This window comes from Seriola lalandi, unplaced genomic scaffold (assembly GCF_002814215.2).
Source record: "Seriola lalandi dorsalis isolate HSWRI2012SDOR001 ecotype SW California unplaced genomic scaffold, Sedor1 jcf7180002054853, whole genome shotgun sequence".
Classification (NCBI taxonomy): domain Eukaryota; kingdom Metazoa; phylum Chordata; class Actinopteri; order Carangiformes; family Carangidae; genus Seriola; species Seriola lalandi.
In genome coordinates this window covers 15740-36041 of record NW_019525406.1, presented here as the reverse complement: position 1 = coordinate 36041, position 20302 = coordinate 15740, and the positions used below count along the sequence as shown (strand labels likewise).

The 20302-nt window shown below is 40.1% G+C and overlaps 3 protein-coding genes across 3 annotated transcripts in view; 1 reads left to right on the top strand and 2 right to left on the bottom strand.

Moving 5' to 3' along the window:
- The window catches only part of tnpo3 (transportin 3), an 11757-nt gene extending 4016 nt beyond the window's left edge, over positions 1 to 7741 (bottom strand). Inside the window, exons 1-13 of the mRNA XM_023427148.2 lie at positions 7505 to 7741; positions 4904 to 5104; positions 4359 to 4432; positions 3926 to 4082; positions 2743 to 2886; positions 2450 to 2625; positions 2223 to 2361; positions 1975 to 2121; positions 1716 to 1823; positions 1310 to 1401; positions 1039 to 1178; positions 565 to 756; positions 392 to 483 (exon numbers count right to left, since the gene is read on the bottom strand). Coding sequence (XP_023282916.1) covers positions 392 to 483; positions 565 to 756; positions 1039 to 1178; positions 1310 to 1401; positions 1716 to 1823; positions 1975 to 2121; positions 2223 to 2361; positions 2450 to 2625; positions 2743 to 2886; positions 3926 to 4082; positions 4359 to 4432; positions 4904 to 5104; positions 7505 to 7624 — 1782 coding nt within the window. The 5' untranslated portion in view covers positions 7625 to 7741. The remainder of the gene's footprint in view (positions 1 to 391; positions 484 to 564; positions 757 to 1038; positions 1179 to 1309; positions 1402 to 1715; positions 1824 to 1974; positions 2122 to 2222; positions 2362 to 2449; positions 2626 to 2742; positions 2887 to 3925; positions 4083 to 4358; positions 4433 to 4903; positions 5105 to 7504) is intronic.
- Positions 7742 to 12153: 4412 nt separating this feature from the next.
- opn1sw1 (opsin 1 (cone pigments), short-wave-sensitive 1) lies at positions 12154 to 14508 on the top strand. Its single transcript, XM_023427146.2, has 5 exons — positions 12154 to 12508; positions 12684 to 12852; positions 12933 to 13098; positions 13415 to 13654; positions 14187 to 14508. The coding sequence occupies exons 1-5, from the start codon at positions 12169 to 12171 to the stop codon at positions 14286 to 14288; spliced, it is 1017 nt and encodes a 338-aa protein (XP_023282914.1). The 5' UTR covers positions 12154 to 12168; the 3' UTR covers positions 14289 to 14508.
- An 84-nt stretch (positions 14509 to 14592) lies between these two features.
- calua (calumenin a) lies at positions 14593 to 18629 on the bottom strand. Its single transcript, XM_023427145.2, has 7 exons — positions 18472 to 18629; positions 17099 to 17325; positions 16574 to 16767; positions 15883 to 16049; positions 15722 to 15782; positions 15345 to 15544; positions 14593 to 15195 (listed from the first exon to the last, which is right to left on the bottom strand). Exons 2-7 carry the CDS (start codon positions 17314 to 17316, stop codon positions 15091 to 15093), a joined length of 945 nt encoding a protein of 314 aa, XP_023282913.1. The 5' UTR covers positions 17317 to 17325; positions 18472 to 18629; the 3' UTR covers positions 14593 to 15090.
- Between the last annotated feature and the right edge of the window lie 1673 nt (positions 18630 to 20302).

Genomic DNA, 20302 nt, shown 5'->3' with positions numbered 1-20302 from the left:
AAAAAAAAAAAAAAAAATATGACTGCTGATACTAAACAATAACAAAAAATAACAATCAAATAAACCTCAGAGCGACATGAGAGCGTACACACCTTCTCCAGATGCAGGTGTATGCCATAGGTGCCTCAGGCGGTGCCACACGGTCACTATTAGTCAATCGTTCTCTAACATAATCTACCCCACCCCCACCCCAACACAACATTATATGAGGAAGGAGAAGTAATAACACTTATTTTATCCACTTCAAGAGCTGCTTGTAAACCAAACAATGTAAATATATATGACAGTCTGGGAGACCGTTGTGGCAGCTTTAGGGGGTGCTAGAATGCTGGCGGTCCTAGTGTTAACACAGACACATTAACACATTAAAACAGGTGAACAGGTGACTCACCTTCTTTAGAGCAATGACTTGAACAGCACAGAGATCACTGAGACATTCTGCAATCTTTTCCAGAGGAAGACGAGCCAGGACCAGAGCTGTACCTGCACAGGTTAAGCAAACAGGTGAGAACATAGTAACAAATGTACTGACCTGATGATGTCACTACAGTTGTACTGATTTACCTTTGAGTAGTCCTACGGCGGCCTCTGTGGACAGGGCGAAGGAGTCGAGTGAGCGAGCGATGTCCAGCAGACCCTGGAAGTGTTGAGCCATGTGATCTCTGCAGACTGAGCAGATGTTGTGGATCGCCTTCGCTGCTGCTGAAGCCAGAGGTTTTTCTCTGAGACCCTTCATCAGGTAGTTCAATACGGGGTCTGACAGGAAGTACACAGTTCATCAAAATAAAAGTCAGACAGAGGTTTCTCTCTAACACCCTTCATCAGGTAGTTCAACACGGGGTCTGACAAGAAATAGACAGTAAAACTTAACTTCCATTGGACCTGTACAGTTGTTTGACTTACCTGTCTACCTGAGGTGTATCCTGACTATCTGTTAATATTTTGTTGATTAAATCTTAGAGGAAAAAAGCGGCAGATTTTCGTCTTTCTCATTAGATCAGACCATCTAACAGTTATTTTTCAGACGTAGCTTCCTACCGAGGAATCTTGGGTTTCTGTCGACAACCTCACTCATCTCTCCGACCAGCTCGATGCTTGTATATCGAACCGCCATGTGGACACTTTCAGGGAGTAACACCACCTGCTGCAACACCTCCGACAGTGTTGGGTTGTTCTCTCTGGATTAAACACAGTCAGAGGAGAATCAGTTTAAACAACAACATGTTAGTCTGACAATAACTGGTGTCTTTAAATCTGAAAGTGTTAAACAGTCCAGGTTCTGTTTCCTGTTGTTCCCTCAGATACTCACGGATCAACACTTTTTGCAATCGCAGCCATGATAAAGAGAACGGCCTCCGTCACCTCCCAGGGAGGGTTCCCCTCTTTTAACGTGGAATATAACTGAGAACAAAAAGAGATGTGTAAGAACAACCAGAACATCTTTCAACATAGAAACAGAGAATGGAATTTAACGTGGAAACAGAGAACGTCTATAACGTAAAAACAGAGAACGTCTATAATGTAATATAACTGAGATCAGAGGACGTCTTTAACTTTGAAACAGAGAACATCTATAACATGTAGTATAAGTGAGAACAGAGGACATCTTTCAACATAGAAACATGAGATCATCTTTAACGTGGAACAGAGTAAAAATTGTCCATCGTCATATTTAAACAGAACACGCCTTTGGGAGAATTGTAGGTTGAAGTTACCTGAGAGAAACACTCCATGGATCCAACAAGAAAAATGACATCTTTAACGAGGTCAGACACCCTCATCCTGAACTCTCCGAAGTCATCGGTATCCTCTGGGATTCCCTCCTGTCGGGTCAAAAGGTCAGGCCTTTGGTTTACATGTAACCCTAACTCTTTCACAAATACAACCATATTATTAAACAAACATATTAAAAGGTCAGGTTCAGGACTTAATAAGTTAGAGGTGGTTCTGTGTAAACCTGATCAGGGTTCTTACGTGGTCTGGATCGAGCTGACAGTGTCGAGCCAAACAGTGCAGAAGTCTCTGGATGTACGGTCTGAAGATTGTGTGCAACGCTGCATCGTTGATTTTATACAGATGTTCTCCAAGACGGTACCAGAAGTTAAAGGAAATCTCCACCACCTGGATCACAGAGACCAGAACAGGGACCAGGTTCACACTTTAAACAAACTAAGAAAGCATGTTGTGGGGTACTGTCATTGGTGTTGTGGTCATCTTCGTACCTCATACTGTGGGTGTCCTGCACAGATCAGCAGCAGCTCCAGTGTCCTCAGGTCTCCCATACCCTGACCTGGACTCCTGACTGTCGTCTCTAAAAATGTCTCACAGAGTTCGGTGAAGATCCTGCAGTAGTTGAGCACTCTAAGAACAGACATCAGACAGAAATGTGACTGATCACACTGACAGTCCTGAACAACACAATCAGAACCAGTTTCCTGCGTGTCCTCACTTGTCGAGGTCTTCTCGGGCCACAGCCATGTGATAGGCCGTCTCCAGCGTTAGGACGCCCTGGAAGAGCTGTAGAGCCAACGCCATGTTGGTCTCCACGTTTTCTATGGCGTAGAGGGCCGAGCAGACGCAGTCCGACGCCGCCTCATGGAGGTTGGTGGACGTTTCATCCCTCTGCTGCGGAGACATCAGGAAACATCAGCAGCTCATTCAACACAAACACACACCAGGTCTGTTTTTACTCCAGTGTTTTACACGATGAAGTAGACATCCTTTAGAAACAGTGACTCTCACCAGGACTTGGAAGAGGACCATGAGCAGCTGGTTACTGGCCATGAAGTTACTGTCCAGGACTCCCAGGTTGAACCAGCTACCCAGACAGCGAAACACTTTGATGAGCATCTTCTCATCATTACCCGTCTTCTCCACACACGTCGTCTGAAATCCAAAAGAAACACAAAAATCTTGATGACACGTTGTTTGTCATCATGCCATCATATCGTCTCTGAAGGTTATAGGTCTGAATGAATGAGTGAATTTATTAGTAAAACATACTGATGTAAATCCAACATGTCAGACTTTGTCATACGGCCTGAACCACACACCCAGGATATCTTTTCACGAACAACCGCAGCCACACAACAGAGGTCATCAACTCAGTGACTCAACCAAAAAGGTTTCACATTAAACGGGCGGAGTGTGCAGCATGTGACCAAACGCCCAACATGGATAAGTGCACAGACAGCGACATATTTTACAAACTAAGTGAAAATATAACATTAGACAAATGTTTAGAATTTAACACATGATCCAGTCTGAAGGTGTGTTAACAGACTTACAATATTACTGCTCATCATTAGGGCTCAAGCAGATCTGACTATCATTACATTTAAGTATTAAATTAATTATTAAATTCATTTAAAAAACAGTGTTGTATTTTAACAGACTGAACAGTGATGACTGTAGCTGCTAATGATGCGAGCCCTCGGCTTACATTATGAGCTGTCGCTCCATTAGCTTTAACATGCTAACATTAGTGTTAGCTTAAACAAGCTAATTATACCTTCTGTGAACGTTGTGTGTGGAGCGCTGATACAACAGATGTTACAGTTCACACACAGTAACATTTCATGAACATGTTGACGTCAGACTAGAACAGTTGTAGTGTTGTTATACGGCTCTCTTCAGTCCTGGAAGAATCACACCTCCAGTAGCTACAGCATCTACGGCTCCTTCAGCAACATCAATGGTTTCCTCAGCATCTACAACATCTAGCCCTAACCCTTTGACCAAAATCTTATCAGTTCATTTTTGGGTCCGAGTGAATGTTTGTGCTGAAGAAATTCCCTCAGAGTGTTACTGAGATATCATGAGAATGCAAATGAGCCACAACTCTGTTACCAAGCAGCGGGACCTCAGTGAAATTGTCATGTGAATAAAGCTGAATACTAAATATGAAACAGAGAGTGAAACAGACCAGCAGAGTGACCACGGTACTGGAGTAATAAGCCAGATCCTCGATGATCTCTGTCCTCCGATTGGCTCCGATTCGTAGAGATCTGCTATGAACTTCCTCAGGCAGCACAGTGAGGATCTCTACCAGGAAGGGCATCGAGCTGATGTCATTATTGTACCTGAGAGGAGGGGGAGACGCGGACAGGTGAATCAGAATATCAGAGGATATATCTGCAGGTGTGACTGTGAAATGTCCTGCAGGTGGTAAACACACCTGTCTGCAGTGTTAACGCCTGTTTTAATTCTGCCTGCAGTGAAATTATAACTAATATTTCATATTTGAATTTTCTGTCTGCAGTCAGCACTGTGAGTGTTTCTTATACACTGATTTATTTAATCATGTTGATTTTCTATTTTATACAAGAGAGATCCCGAGTGATGCTGTGAATTCTTACTTTTCTATGAGTGTGTGAACACATCCTTTCCATGAGGCCATCTGAAGAGCGAGATCTGCAATTGCTAAAGCCAGCTGACAGAAATGAGAGAGATAGGTTAATGACGATGCAGATAAATTCAGGATGTCACTATGACTCTTTAATCAATAATAATAATCAATAAGATCAATAACAAACACACTCATCAGTTTTTTACCAAATTTAGGTTTTTACTGATCGAGTCAGAGAAAGAGGTTGGTTAGTTAATGTTGTTTTAACATCAGGAAGTTGCTGATGATGAAACAGTCACAGAGACACAGATACTTTTTACTGGAACCAACCATGCGTCAGGTAATTTTTACATAACGGTAAGGTAACGTTAACATGACGGTTAGGTAATGTGTATCCAGTGAATCTGGTTCTGTTTGAGGTTCCTCTTCAGTCTGAGACCACAGAGATTCACAAGGTTCTCCACAGTTCTGCTTAGAACCAGGTCCCAGGTGGTTCAAAGGGTTTATCATCGACTCTGATAAAAGTACAGGTTCTCAGCAGGTGATCAGTTTTACCTGTGTGACGATAATGGGGGACAGGTCTTTGAGGTTCTGGATGTGGGTCAGCAGAGAGTCTCGCAGTGCATTGTGGGTCTCAGGTGGAAGCTCGTAGAAGGAGGTCTGGATCTTCATCTTCATGGTCTGAGCAGCAAAATAACACGACTCCACGTCCTGTTTGAGCTGCAGCAGCTGGTCTGAGATCTCCCACGCATACATCTGAGGGACAGGACAGGAAGTGATGTCATTACACCTGTGTACACCGGAGCAGCTGGTCAGAGATGGTCACTTTGAGAAGCTGCACCGACTGTAGTTTACTGTGCGACATCACTGAGATAAGTATCATCTGAGGTGTGAGACATTAAAACACTAAATGACCCTGATCCAGACTCTGTGTATCCCAGTGTTTCAAAAGGAGACCAGGTCTTAACATCATAATGACCAGCTCAGACCTAGACCCCCCATCACATCACAAAGGACAGGTCAGACTTGGACCTGAACCCGAGTCTTAGTTTGAATCTGAAGGACCCGACACATTCCTGCACAGTTGAGATCTGGACTACAATGATCACAATTTAAGCTGACAGAGATCAGGTCTGTGGTCGATAAGTCTTTTTTCTTCTGAAGGTTCAGACTGAGTGAAATGAGCTGAAGTATCTGAGCGGCAGCCGTGATAAAAGCTGAAGAGAGGAGCTTCAATGCTTCCTAACCTATCTCCTTTAGAATAGGACACATTGGAGCTTCCTTTACCAAAGGAAAGGAGAAATACTGTCCCACAATTCCTTGCTGCAGCACTATTTAAAGCGCCGCACCATTGTAGTTTCACCACAGCAGAGCCACATAAATGTAGAATCAACAGAGCAGTTGTTTTATGTTTGTGACACGACCCAGAACTGATGGAAATCCAAAATACTAGTCTATACATAAATGTTGTTTCACTAAATCCCTTCACAGTGTGTGAATACCTAAAAATTTAATTTTCTCGTCTAACCAATTGTATAGAAATGTCAGGACACTTATGTCTGAATATAATTTATTCTGATCTCTTGCTCAGTTCCTTATCTTTGTTTAGTTATTAGTTTAATGGCTCAACTTTCTCTATTTGTATATTCCTTTCATGTTTTCTTATTTCAATATTTCAATCCTATTTGTTTTGTAATTAGGAAAAAACGATTTATCGTCCAAGTGTTATTAATAAAGTTAGTTAAAAAAAAAAAAAAAGCTTAGTGTAAGTGCAGTCTGATTCTCTCCGCACCGCGATTGTCTTTTTCTAAGTCCTTATGAATTCTCCTTCACATCTTTCCTCATGATGTTTTCCATCGAGCCCAGGTCTCTGATGATGAAAGACGTCAATTTTTGTGATCTGGTCTGATCTGTGGTCTAATATGATCTCTGGTCTGGTCTACATGAATGAGTTGAGACCAGCCTCCAGTGAGCCGGTTCAGTAACTGACTTGTCTACTTACTAACTAACTAACTAACAGAACACTGATGTGTTTCTATAGAGATAAAACTTTTACAGGTAACTCATGTCCTGTTGGCAGTCACCTGTGCGATGACTGTCACCTGTGCAGGTTCACCAAAGTCCATAAGACAGTTAACAGACAGAAGTAGATTCTTGATGTCAACAGTCTATATGTCAGTCATGATGCTGGAAAACATTCAGATCACAATGTTTTTTAATGATCTGTCTGTCAGAGTCAGGACCAGGACCAGACTGCTGGTTCAGGTCCTGTTGATAATAAATTGGACTACAACAGTGAATATAAAGTGAACCTTCACTCAACAGAAACACAGTATGAAACAGGAATAAAGTACCGCAGTGTGAAGACATCACCTTCGATTTCTACATCCTCTGATCTAAAACCTGATCCTGGTCTGAGTGTTAGCCACGCCCTGTGATAGACACACTAACGTCAGCGTCACTATAACATTTAGACCTGCATGACTATACTTTATTCTTCATGACCCGACATAGTGTGAAACTCTGAATCACTGTCTCTTTAATCTCACAGTATCTGACTGGAACCGACGGTTTAATCATCCGTGTTTCAAAGTGTTGAATTTTGAATGGAGTTCGGCGGAGGCCCGCCCTGCCCGTTAAGCACAGATAAACAGGAACCAGTGGTCACCGATTTCAACTAGAATGACTAGTTACATGAAGTAAGCGACTAAACTTTGCCGTAACAGTGATATTAGCCATGCTAACATGCTAACAGAGTTAGCACTGTGCAGCAGCCAGGGCCTGCTGAACCCCTCTGAGACTTAAACACAGACTCTCAGTCTGAAACGGAAGCATTTAATTCTTCGGACAGAACAACAATCTGTGATTAACACTACAGTGACTACGTTGAACTTATTACCTGACAGCAGACAGCCAATGAAGCTACCACACAGCTAACAGCTTGTGTTTTCATCCATTCATTTAGCTAGCTTAGCTTAGCTGTGATGCTAACGGGATCCTGCGGCTCCTCTGAGACTGCGCACTTCAGTTCACCTGGTCTTTTTAAAGCAGGTAAACAGTTAAGACCCGGTCCAGGCAGGCAACACTAAAACCCCCTCAGACGCCTCAGTCCTCCACCCCGCTGCTCCGGTTCCCCGGCCTCTCCCATTTTCTTACCGATCTCTGGAGCTCTCCAAGCCACACCGAGGCTCGCTCCTTCCCGGCCGGGTCCGGGTCGTGGTACAGGGCTTGGACCGCCTGGTAGACCAGGGCCAGGCTCGGTTTGCCCCCCTCCATAACTCGGGTCAGAAGCAGGGATCTGGTAAGGCAGAATTTTATCCAACACGACGGATCCGAAAGAGTCCTAAACGGTCTGAGCGCCGACCGCCATCTCGCACAAGCTTCCCGCGTGCAACCTCGACCCTGTCCCGACTGGAAACACAGGCAAGACGATCAGTTCCGCTCTGTCATGCCAAGAGGACTTCATTCAGAACTCCAATCAAAATATGTTAAATTTAACACGGCTGTGGAAAAAACACTGAACTACATTCAGTGCAAATGAAAATGTTATATGACCATGTTAAAGGACAAATACAACAAGGTCGATTTCAAAGAATCTTTAAGTTTATCTTACTCTTATGGGCATATATACAGAAATCCATTAAAAAGGAACTCATTTTGTAAACAGTAATAAATAAAGCAAACCTCATTTAAACCTCACACTCTATATCTGCTCAGACTCTGCCATCCTTTTTACTGCTGCACAAGTTGTGCAGTGTTTTGGATCTGAGCTGCTGTATTATGTCAACACTGTAATTAATCATATTATAGTTTTATATTAGCAGAAGGCAATTGAGACAAAACTGAAGAATGTTTATCATTTAATTTATAAAGTGATAATTCTAAAACACACAATCGATTTAAGGAAACATGAAACGATAAAATTATGTATTTTTTTCCTTCCTGTGACACTTTGCAACATTTTATCAGGTCAGTCCAATAAAACAAAAACAGACACCTTCCACAGTGAAGTTATGACCTGTGATGAGTCACCAATAATCAAGAGTTTTAAATGTCAGAAGACAAACATGTTAAAAAAAACTGTACATTAATTATCTATAAATGAAAAAGTGACTATTTTAATTCAAATGAAGGTTTGAACCTTTAGTTGTCAAATTAATCACAAGTTAGGTTAATCAGACTGTTTCCTCAGCATGGACAACATTAAAATCATTTAATTTTCATTCATTTTTTGGTTTATTTAAAATAGCAACAGTGTACAATCAGTGTAAAGCACAATGCCTTATTTCCACCTGTTGTCCCTGAGCATAAGCAATATATACACATATAACAATTAAAACATAATAATTTCATAACACTGATGAAAACTGAAGCATAGACAGTGTGTAAACATTCAGAGAGGCTTTAACAGACCTTTCTTTTTTTAGTTTTTAATTTCTTTATTTATTTGATAGGGATGATGCAATTTAACATAGTTTCAAAACAGGGTATGAAAGTAATGTTTTGCACAAAAGAGTCTATAACTGTTGCTAATTCTCAACTCATGTCCCTAATTGGGCTTTTACATATGTAATGGAATTAAAACAGTCAATTGTAAAACAACACAAAACACAACACAATAGGTAATACCCTTCAATTAGCTAAAAACATACACAAGAAAAGTCTAAAAAGAGACAACAGCACAACAAGCTACAAACAGTCAAACAAAAACAATTAACAATAGATACAATTACCTAGAAATCAGTACGGCTGTGATTTGCTTTTAGCCAGCACTTAACCTTTGTTGTAATGACAACATGACTATTTGTCTCTCAGCCATTTAACATTAATGTTAAAAGGACTAAGACTACAGTCTCTAAAATTTACAGAAGAAGAAGAAGTTTTATAGCATATTATAACAGTCTGCCCCCTTGTGTCTTATTTCACAACGAGCTGTTAAACTGTTTGAGGTGTGGGGGAGCTACAGCAGACTGTATCTTATAAAATAAACAAACATTAAGTTATATCTTTGAATAATATCACAATATGGTCTGAGTTAATAAACATGTAAAAGTGTATAAACACTTGTGGTTGTATTGTTGTTGAACAGGCACAATAAGAGAGATGTTGGGTAGCATCTGTGACTTTCACTCCATGACAGAAGGGGGCAGTAGTGGTGTTCAATAGCAAGGAGGATAGTCATTTATTAGAAGCATTTTGCACTGGGTAAACTATGTTGTCAGGAAGGAACATGACCCAGAGAGCAGCTGAGTGAATACAAAAAAAAATGACTAAAGCCTCCATGTGCTGGTCCTTCACCTGTCCATGTGAAACACCAAACACCTGTAAAACTGCTTGATTCTTTCAAAATTAAACAAACTGAGGAAACAAGAAGCAAAGAAAAATATGAAATCTAACTTAAATGGAATAAATCAAATACTGAAAACAATTATGATCACACACAGTTTTAAAATCAGAAAATCTTTCACAATAAAACTCTTTATTAAAGAAACACTTCAGTCTGGACTCACTCACTGCCTTCTATATGTATAGAGGTAAAATAGAGTATTAATATAATCACAAAAACCTTTGATTTGTTAGGGACTTTTAATGTGAAAAATTCTTTAAGAGGAAAACAGTTTGTGTTTGAAGCTGCAGTGAATCACTTCCAAACTGAGGTCGTATCATACCCATGTTTCGTCCAACTCACAGCCTGGTTATGATACAGCCCCAGCTCTGAAGATAAGTCGTCAAATCATACGATCGGTCAGCTTCTGAAGGTGGAGGATCCATAATAAACACACTTCTCATGTGAATAAGTGACAAACAGAAAGAATGATTAAAGACTCGTGATTGATAATGAATTTAACATGTAAACAAGAGAAACATTGATTAACATTGATTAAAGACTTGTGATTGATAATGAATTTAACATGTAAGCAAGAGAAACAAAGTTATAGTACCTGTGTCTTCAGTTTGACCCTCGACCAGTGAAGGTGAAGTGATGATGAAAGACTGAAGCAGCATAGGAGGCTCTTTTAAAGAAGAGATTTACTCCTTCATCCTCGTCTTCCTCAGATTAAGCCTCTGTCAGTTCATACCAGTTTAGACCAGTTTAGTTGGAATTGTGGAGTCTTTCTGTCTCTAATCTGATTCTGAGATGATGTTTGGAGGATTTAGAGGATTGAGGAGACGACCTGCTCAGGTAAATCTGAAACATCCGGATTAAACCTCTGTCACACGGAGAGAAACAAAAGGTTCTTACTGGACTTTTATCTGTCGACCACCTGCTGCTGCTGCTGCTGCTCTGAAAACAAGGCAGAATTGTGGGTTACACATTATTATATTGGTAAATACTGAATTATACTGGTAAATACTTTATTATACTGGTAAACACTTTAATACACTGGTAAAGACTGTATTATACTGGTAAATATTTTATTACACTAGTAGATACTTTATTACACTGGTAGACACTGTATTATCTTGGTAAAACTTTATTATACTGGTATATATACTGCAGTTTAGTGAGTTCATCTGATCTGTTTGTGTGATTCACTTTAACCAGTTTAAACCCAGAAATTCAGTCTGAACTTTGGTTGTTTTCTATAAAACTAAATAATAGGAACAAGAATAAATGTTTGTCACACTCAAACAAAGAAGCTTTTCAAGTAAAGAAAGAGACATAGAAATAAACCAATTCAAATGTCAATACAACAAAATTAAAACGATAAAAGTAAAATTTAATTTAAAGTATTAATTTCTATCATAAATATAATGTTTTACACTACATTCTGTGTTTCACTGTTTTAATTATTAAACTTAATTAAATGTACTAACAGGTTCCCTAGTGAATCTGTGCTGAACACATGCTCGAACACATGTAAATAATGAGTTAAATTATTGTTTAATTCTTAAATGAAGTGGTTAATTGCATGTTTACAACCATTTCATTTAGCTGTTAAATGGTTAAACTGTTTAACATGTTTGTTAATGGGTTTAATGGTTTAACTCTACACTGATTGTTAATGGTTTAATGTGTGTTCAGGTCTGTGAGGTTTATCAGAGAGGTTTAATATGAAGATTGGATCAAAGTGATAAACAACGACTGACGTCTGAAGACCTCGTTTTTTTACATGTCACTTTAGGAATTTCTGCTGTTGACAAAACCACATATTCCCTTAATTCACTGTAGAAAATAAAAGAAATAAGAGTTTCTTTAAACAGAAAATGATTTTGTCCAAACCCCCCGAGAGTTCATGTTAAATCTCCATTCTGTGTTTTCACTTTTTAAATTATAAGTTTTTAGTTCAAACACAATAAATAATAAATATCTAAAGAAACAAAGTTCATCAAAACATCCAGTTTGGATAATTAACATTTTTATGATCAATAGGGACAAAAATTATTATTTAACTAAAGTCATAGTAAACTTTCTGTCCTATAAATGAATGAATTTAATTTGTCTGATATGATGGTGGTCGTCTTCTCTTTGTATCTTTTATATTGTTTCTCATATTGTTAATATGATCACACTTTCCATCAGATTGACTTCAGGCTGTGATGATTAAAGTCACGTCAGAACATACACACACATGAACTCTGGTTGATCTCTGTCTATACATTTAAACAACATGAATACACAAAGTGATCTGCGTGTTTTTACAGTGACCTGTAATCAGATTAACATGTCTGAAAATGCCTTCAGACAGAAGGAAATGTGACGATCTTAATCCTAAAACTTTGGAAAAACCCTTGCAGCTAAATCTTTGGAGTAAGTGGTTTATGAGGATATATAAAGAGGATGAGGTCTTCAGGGTGGTAGAGAGCTCAGGGTCATCATGGGGAAACACTTCCACCTGTACGAGAACATTTCGAAAGTGAGTCCCTTCGAGGGGCCCCAGTATTATCTGGCCCCTCTATGGGCCTTTCACCTGCAAACCATCTTTATGGGCTTAGTCCTGTTCGCCGGAGCTCCTTTAAACTTTATAGTTCTCTTCGTGACGCTTAAGTACAAGAAGCTCCGAGTCCCTCTCAACTACATCCTCGTCAACATCTCCTTTGCAGGACTCATCTTCGTCGTCTTCTCTGTCAGCCAGGTGTTCATCGCCACCATGCAGGGTTACTACTTCCTGGGTCACACCCTGTGTGCCATGGAGGCCGCCATGGGGTCAATAGCAGGTAAGAAAACTCACTGAGTGTGTAATGACGGACTACTGATGGGTCGTCACTTCAACCTATTGACAGGCGTAGCAGCTGGTGTGAACCCATCTCATGAGGGTCGCTAGATTTATTTTCAGAAGCAAGTGAACACAGTGAATTACTGATGAATGTCTCTCTCTCCTTTCATCCTCAGGTCTAGTGACGTCATGGTCTTTGGCCGTCTTGTCTTTTGAGAGATACCTGGTCATCTGTAAACCGTTTGGAGCCTTTAAGTTCGGCAGTAATCACGCTATGGCTGCTGTCGCCTTCACCTGGTTCATGGGGGTCAGCTGTGCCATCCCACCTTTCTTTGGCTGGAGCAGGTAACACCCCTGAATCAGAGGTCATCAAAGTCTGATGTATTTAACATAAACACCTGAACTTCCCATGTCTGTATTTTCAGGTACATCCCTGAGGGTCTGGGCTGCTCCTGCGGACCGGACTGGTACACTCACAACGAGGAGTTTCACTGCACCAGCTACACACACTTTCTGATGGTGACCTGTTTCATCTCTCCGATCTCCATCATCATCTTCTCCTACTCCCAGTTACTGAGCGCCCTAAGAGCTGTGAGTTTAAATGATCGATCAATCGATCAATCGATCAATCAATTAGTGATCACTCTGAGAAACGTGACTCTGACCGACTCACAAGTTCCCTGTGGATGGGGGTTGGACCGAGAGGGGTCAGGTTCAGGTTGTAGCATCACCAGTCCAGAGGACCGGGTCTGAATGAACACCTGAAGAGAATAGAGCTTTGTAGTAAAGATCCAGATCCACCATTATTCACTGAATTCACTGAATCACTGCAGAGGTTAAGGTTGAGTCATGTAGAAGTTAAAGTTGTTGAGTCACTGCACAGGTTAATGTTGTTTCCTGTGTTCAGGTTGCAGCCCAGCAGACAGAGTCAGCCTCCACACAGAAGGCGGAGAAGGAAGTTTCGAGAATGATCATCGTGATGGTGGGTTCCTTCGTCACCTGCTATGGCCCGTATGCTCTCGCTGCTCTTTACTATGCCTACTCTCCAAACGAAAACAAAGATTATCGACTTGTCACCATCCCAGCTTTTTTCTCCAAGAGCTCATGTGTCTACAATCCGCTCATCTATGCTTTCATGAACAAACAGGTGAGCAAACATAACCTTATCCTCAACAGCTGAGATGGTTAACCCTTATCTTAACAGGTGAACAGTTGTTAGACAGATGAACATATTACAGACAGGTGAACCTGTCATCCAAACACTGAAGATTCAGTCTGACTTTTAACATGTGGAGACTGAAGATAAAACGGTTTATCAGAATAAATCAGATGTGTGTTCAGGTGTGCGTTCATGACAGGACAGTGATTGACCATCATGTCTATATTTGACTGCGGAGATTATGGTGCAGTTTATCTTTGTGTTTCATTAGAGAGAATCATCATCAGTCTCTGACACCTGTATATAATGAACCGAGACTAACTGCTTTCAGTACTTTGTACCTTATGAATGTCCTGAACTTTAAAGGACATTAAAAATTAAATGTCTAATTTCTTTAGGTGGAGTAACTTTTAAAATGGATCATTCTTAGAGATGCTGTTTGTGTATCCCCACCTGACCTCAGATTTCATGAAAGAAAGTTATTGATAAAATCCTGTTCATTGTTTTCCCTCCTCTTCAGTTTAATGCCTGCATCATGGAAACAGTCTTCGGAAAGAAAATGGATGAATCATCTGAAGTTTCTTCAAAAACAGAAACGTCTTCAGTTTCCACAGTTTCTTAATATTTGGAACAAAATAACCCCGAGGACTTTTTTCTTTACAAAAACCCTTTTACAGGTTGGACTTATGGAGGGAAAATGTGCTAAATATTCTGATTTATGGCAAAACCATGTGTAAATACAACAAACTGTTCAGCTGCTGCTGATGATCTTTGTTTTATAGTAGAACGTTTTTGTGTAGACAAAAGGGCAACAACAAAATGTAATAAAAAATTTACAAACAGTTTTTGTCCTCAGTTACTTTTAGGGCATTTAGACATTGAGTTTCACACTGTTCAGCAGCGCGAATTCACTCAAACACAAACCATTTCAATTTTCTTTTTTTATTGATAAACAGGCTGTAAAAGTCAAAATACAGCATGTGGTCCAAAATATGGATTAGTGATTTTCTGGCTGAGTGCAAATTTGACACACACTGGTGTAAATAAGTTTTACAGTGATATAAAATGTGGAGTTACAATTACTTTTAAAGCACTTATCACTTTATCTCATCTCCAGCAACTGTGACGTTAAATTTATTCAATCAAAGGTCTGAAGTTCAGTCTTTAAACATGAATGTGTTTGATGGCATCATAAACACAAGTAAACAAACATGAACTCAGTAGAGGGCAACGTAAAATCTGAGGCATCAGAGTGAGGAACAGAAACTGATCATGTGAACGAAACAGAAGTGAAGTTTTTTAACTTAACTCTCCAAATGTAAACACACAATGTTAATAAAACCTTTTCTTTTGTTGGTTTACAAAATAAATTATTCTTCAAAAACTGTAAAATCAGGTTTTCTATCTAAAAATCAGCTGTGTGTCTAGAACTCGTCGTGTCGTAGTAAAGCCTCTCCAAAGTCCGTCACCTGACTTCCAACAAACACATCATATTTGTCCAGAATTTCCTTCTTGGTCAGTTTTCCATCCTGGACAAAGACATAAAAAACAGGTGTTAAACAGGTAAGCACGCAAGGACTGAACAAGTGAATATGAGGCAGTGAGATGAACGGAAGTGAGGATTACAGCCTGAACAGGTAAACTTGAAGCAGTTGTATTAAAATAAAAACAGTTGCACCTTGTTGGTGTCGGACTCATGCAGCAGGTGTTGGGCTTCAGCTTCAGCGTGGTCGTAATCAGATGGAAGAATCCAGTCCAGAGTTTCCTCTTTGTCCATCTTCCCATCGTGGTTTTTGTCTCTGAACTCTGAAAACTGTTGACGTTCTGTTGCCACCCATTCTGGTTCTTCATCATCACCCTCTGCAGTGTACATGTCACCTGCAGGAGAGATTAGAGGAGAATGACTAACAGTGGAGGAACAAACTCGGAGTTCCTTTAGATAAATTCCTCATAAATCAGACCCCCTCCCAACACACACACGCACGCACGCACGCACACACACACACACTCAGTGATCAGCTGTTAGGAGGGTCTGGGTTCAGGTGTACTTCTTACCGATGTACTCCTTCAGGTCGATGAAACCGTCTCCGTTCTTGTCGATGTCTTCTACCGTTTCCTGTGGCAGTGAGCAGACAGGTGTATATCGTATGTAAGTGTAAAGTACTGAATTATCCTGATTCAGTCACATCACATCAGCTCAGTGACGTCACTCTCACCTGTACCACGATGTCCTTCATGTGTTCGTGATCTTCAGGATGAAGAAAAGCTGTGAACTCTTGTTTGTCTGCGATCAAATCTCCGTCTGTGTCAGCGGCCTTGAAACGTCTCTCGTCCCTCAGCATCATGTGGGTGTAGTTGTACTCTGTGTCTGTCTGAGGGTCATCTGTCAATCAATCAATCAACAGAGGATCAATCATATGTCTCTGCTGTTTGAATGTGTTTAGTTAGTAAAACTATATTAACCTATTTGACACTGAGTGTGACGTGGTCTCTACAGTTCTTTAGTTGTGTTTCCTTTCTGTCTGTCTTTTTATGTGTTTGTGTGTGTATGTGTGCACTGTGGGCGTGGAACTCCTCCCTCCATCCCACATGCGTGATTGCCAACCTGTCTGTACACCTGCTGTCCAGCAGTATATCTCCATATTTTCATTTTTATTTTTTTAGTTCAGTTCTAACCTTTGTGTCCCTGTGTTTACCTGCTCCACTCACCATCTGCCTCGCTCACCTGATCATCTAAACCTAACCCTCTCTCTTAAATCTCCGCTCTGTTCAGCCCTGCCAGCCTCCACCCCCCATTGCCCTCTCCCTCGCCTGCTAAAACCCTCACTGCCCCATTCACCATCCATCTCAGATAAATCTTTAACTGTGAGTGTGTGTTCTAAATCTGGGTTCACCAGAGTCACGTACCGAGGTAACTACCATATGTCACGTTTTTATACTCGTCCCAGCTGATCCGACCGTCGCCGTTCATATCAAAGTCTTTCCACTGATGCTCCACGCTGTCGTAAATGTGTTTCTTCTGAGCACTTTTGATCCAAACCTTCAGCTCCTCCTCAGAGATAAAACCGTCTTTGTTACTGTCGATTTTGTCCACGATGATGCTGCAGAGAAACAGATGAGTTGTTAATAATGTACTTATAATGTGAACTTGAATAAACTTCAGGCTCTGTGTAAATGAAGAAAAAAAAAATCAACAAAGCCAGAACTTGTTGAACTGGTTGTGGAATATGCCACTGTGAACACGGTTAAAGGAAGACGTTCCTTAAACAGATAAGTCATGTGACAGGTACACAGGTGATACACACAGGTGTAGAAAGAGTCTGTACATGAATTGACTGTTGTTCAATGTGTCTGCTGTGAGTAGGTCATTGTCATTAATATTAAAACTGCGCCTCCATGGTGATGGTGTGATGATGATTAGGATGAACTCACCCGAGCCTCCGTTTGCTCTCCTCTGGTGGGAGGTGTTCAAAGGTTTTAGCTTCATCTTGACCCAGAAAAGCTTCGTGGTCATAGTCGTAGTTTTTGTTGTCATCGTGCTCCACATGGCTGAGAGGTTCCTGGTGAAGAACTCGAGTCTTCTGCTCTGTGGGTTTACTGCTGCCATAAACGACGCACAGGATAAAACACATCAGCAGTGGACGCATCATCCTGACACACTGAGACAGAGAGAGACATAAAACATAAGGACATCTCATATCAAAGGTCTGTGTCTGATCTGAGATAAACTGAAACCATCAGAAGATTATCGCATTTTTATATTTACAAAAAATGTTGAATTACAAGCACTGGAAAGTAAGTACTGCTGTTAATTGCCCGTTGCTTGAGTATCTCTTGAGTACTGCATTTTTAGATTTCACTGCATTTCAGAGGGAAACATTGTACTTTTGACAGCTGCAATCACTTTACATATAACATTAAAGTTCTGCTTACATATTAATTCATCAGTAACAAATAATAAAACTAAAACACTGACATAAGTCATTTAACATAGAGTACATTGTATTGATAATACTTGTTTGTTTTACCTCAGTAAAATGTCATTTGCAGGACGATTACTTGAGTTTTTTTTCCTTTTAGTTTCACTGAAGGAAATGATACGAGTACTTTCACTACAGCCGGTAACTGAATGTATTTTTCCTGGTTGTTTTTCTGTCTTCATTACACAGAATAGAGATGACAGGAATGAGGAGGTTCATCATGACATAAATCAGAAACCTCAGTGTGACCTAAACTGGTTTAACATCTACAACAGACAGCAACAAAAGTTTATACTTAACAACACATTCATCATCGTTGCACAGCATTTACACACAAAAACACTGGTCTGATGCTAACAACTTAATTTTACCTGACATACAGTAACTTTCTGTTTTTACATATATTTAATGTGTAGATTTCTCCATTTTTAGATTCAAAAAAAGATTTTAAATATTTTTTCTCATGTGAAATATTGTTTAACCTGTATTTAATCTATTTAACAATAAATGAATACATCCATGACCTCCTCCATATTGAAAGTAAGTAAATTTGTATCCTTAAATTCCTTTTTGTAAAACGTATATATGCCTATATCGGATAAGTTTTTATCAACATGTAGCATACCTGTTCTTTAATACCTGTACTGTTGTTTCCTCGTGGCTTTGTTTCTTTTTCTATGATCTTCTGCAGTTATCAAATAAATGATGTAATAACACAGTAAACTGGGAATTATTAAGGATGCTGCAGGATGAAAAGAGTCAGTCTGTCATTCTGTAAAAAACTCAGGGTAAACATGAAGCACAACACAAACACTGAAGTCTCACCTGTGCGCTGGGAGCTTCACCTCTCTCACCGTCTGCGTTTCCTATCTCCCGTCGTTTTCACCGTCTCGTTCCTCTCCGATGACCGACCATCATACACTCAGGCCCCGCACAAACACTTCCGTGCGGCCGACACCAATCCAGTGCCGCCTGGAGCACTTCTCCCGATTTGATTGGTCCTACTTCGGCAAACGTTCCTTTCTTACGATGACGTGAGACGGCCCTGTCATCGCACTCGCTTCTCATTGGTTGATAGGCGCAATTTGACCAATGTCAGCGGCCAGAGGGAATCAGCGGTGAGAAACATGACAGCTGCACCCTGCCACGTTGTCAAGTAAAAAAGAGAAGACACGACAGTTTACATAGACACACGTTCAGAATAGTTTACAGCAATGCTGTGTTGCCAGGGCAAAAAGACAAGCAGTGTTAAAATATGAACATCAGTTACTTAACGATACTGAAGTGAAGTGACATCTCTCCATACATCTGATCTCAGAACAGCTTCTGTCTCATAAAGAATCTGATGCCTGTTTCACTCATCATGTATACATACATACATACATACATACTGCCCTCTAGTGGTGGCAGCAGGATATTGTCTCTGAAAACTAATTAGACTTTCAGCTGTAGTATCTATAGTTTCTGTCATTCTTGGGGGTGTGACCATCTCCCATTGACAAAGCGGACTGCAGCTTAATTCAGAGGCTTGCATAATAGAGGATAATCCTGGGATCTTTGACTATTGATTAGCAATAGCCAAAGTGTGCTTTTCAAACTGTCCATGACTCAGCTTCTACTGTTCTGAGATCAGTATTTACATTTCACACATTATGCGCAGACTTGTGTGGAAACTAAACTTCTGCATTAAGCGTTAAGAGGCAGCAGCAGCAACAAGTAAACAAGCTTTTACACTGATTTATCATCTCTGTGTGAGCCTTAAATTTAGTTTAGTTAGTTGGAGACTACAGAGTGCTGGAGTAAGCTAAGTAAGCCTAAATGAAAACACACGAGTTACACCACATTAGGTTAAGTACAAACACATGCTGTAGGTCTAATAGTGTTCACAAAAACCCAGAGTGGAATAGAAAAAAACATTACTGGTGTGAATCTTGAGATCCAACAATGACTGAGGACAAAAGAAGTTGGTCATAAAATTTCAGTGAATATGAGAAAAAACGCTACTAAAACAAATTGTGTCAACCTGTCCAGTTATTTAAACTAAGAACCATACCACCGCTTCTGAGCAAAACAACAAGAGATTTCAATGCAAGTGAAAATGTAAACACAAGAACTGTACAACAACTACAGGTGACTGTAGGCAACTACCCTGATTATTACCAGAATTTCACATTTCTCATTTATATTTTTGTGACATAACTTAAATTGATATCTCTCTTTAAAGACTCTGTGGAAGAACCTTTAACCGGCTTTAAAGAGAGAGAATGCAGACATCAGAAATTTAATAATGGCGGTGGCAATAATGGCGACCCCCCAAAAAAGACAAAATTGATGATTTAAGCGACTCGCTCTCTGGAATAACATAGCACCAGACAATGACCATTTAGACAGTTCAGATGAAGAACTGAGCACAAATGGTAAATATACCAAATATACCAAAGGGAGTCAATTAGATAATTTTGCTCAATACATTCCACTGTCTGTGTCAATCTTAAAGTTTCTTTCATTCAAAGGACCGTATGAGTTTATTTATACTTCAGATTCCTTTTTCCAGAGAAAAGGAATCTTAACAGTTTGGAACAAAAAAAAAACAAAACAAAAAAAGAAATATCTGAAAGAAGATGAAAAGATAAGAATGAGAATCCTTCAGGTTGAG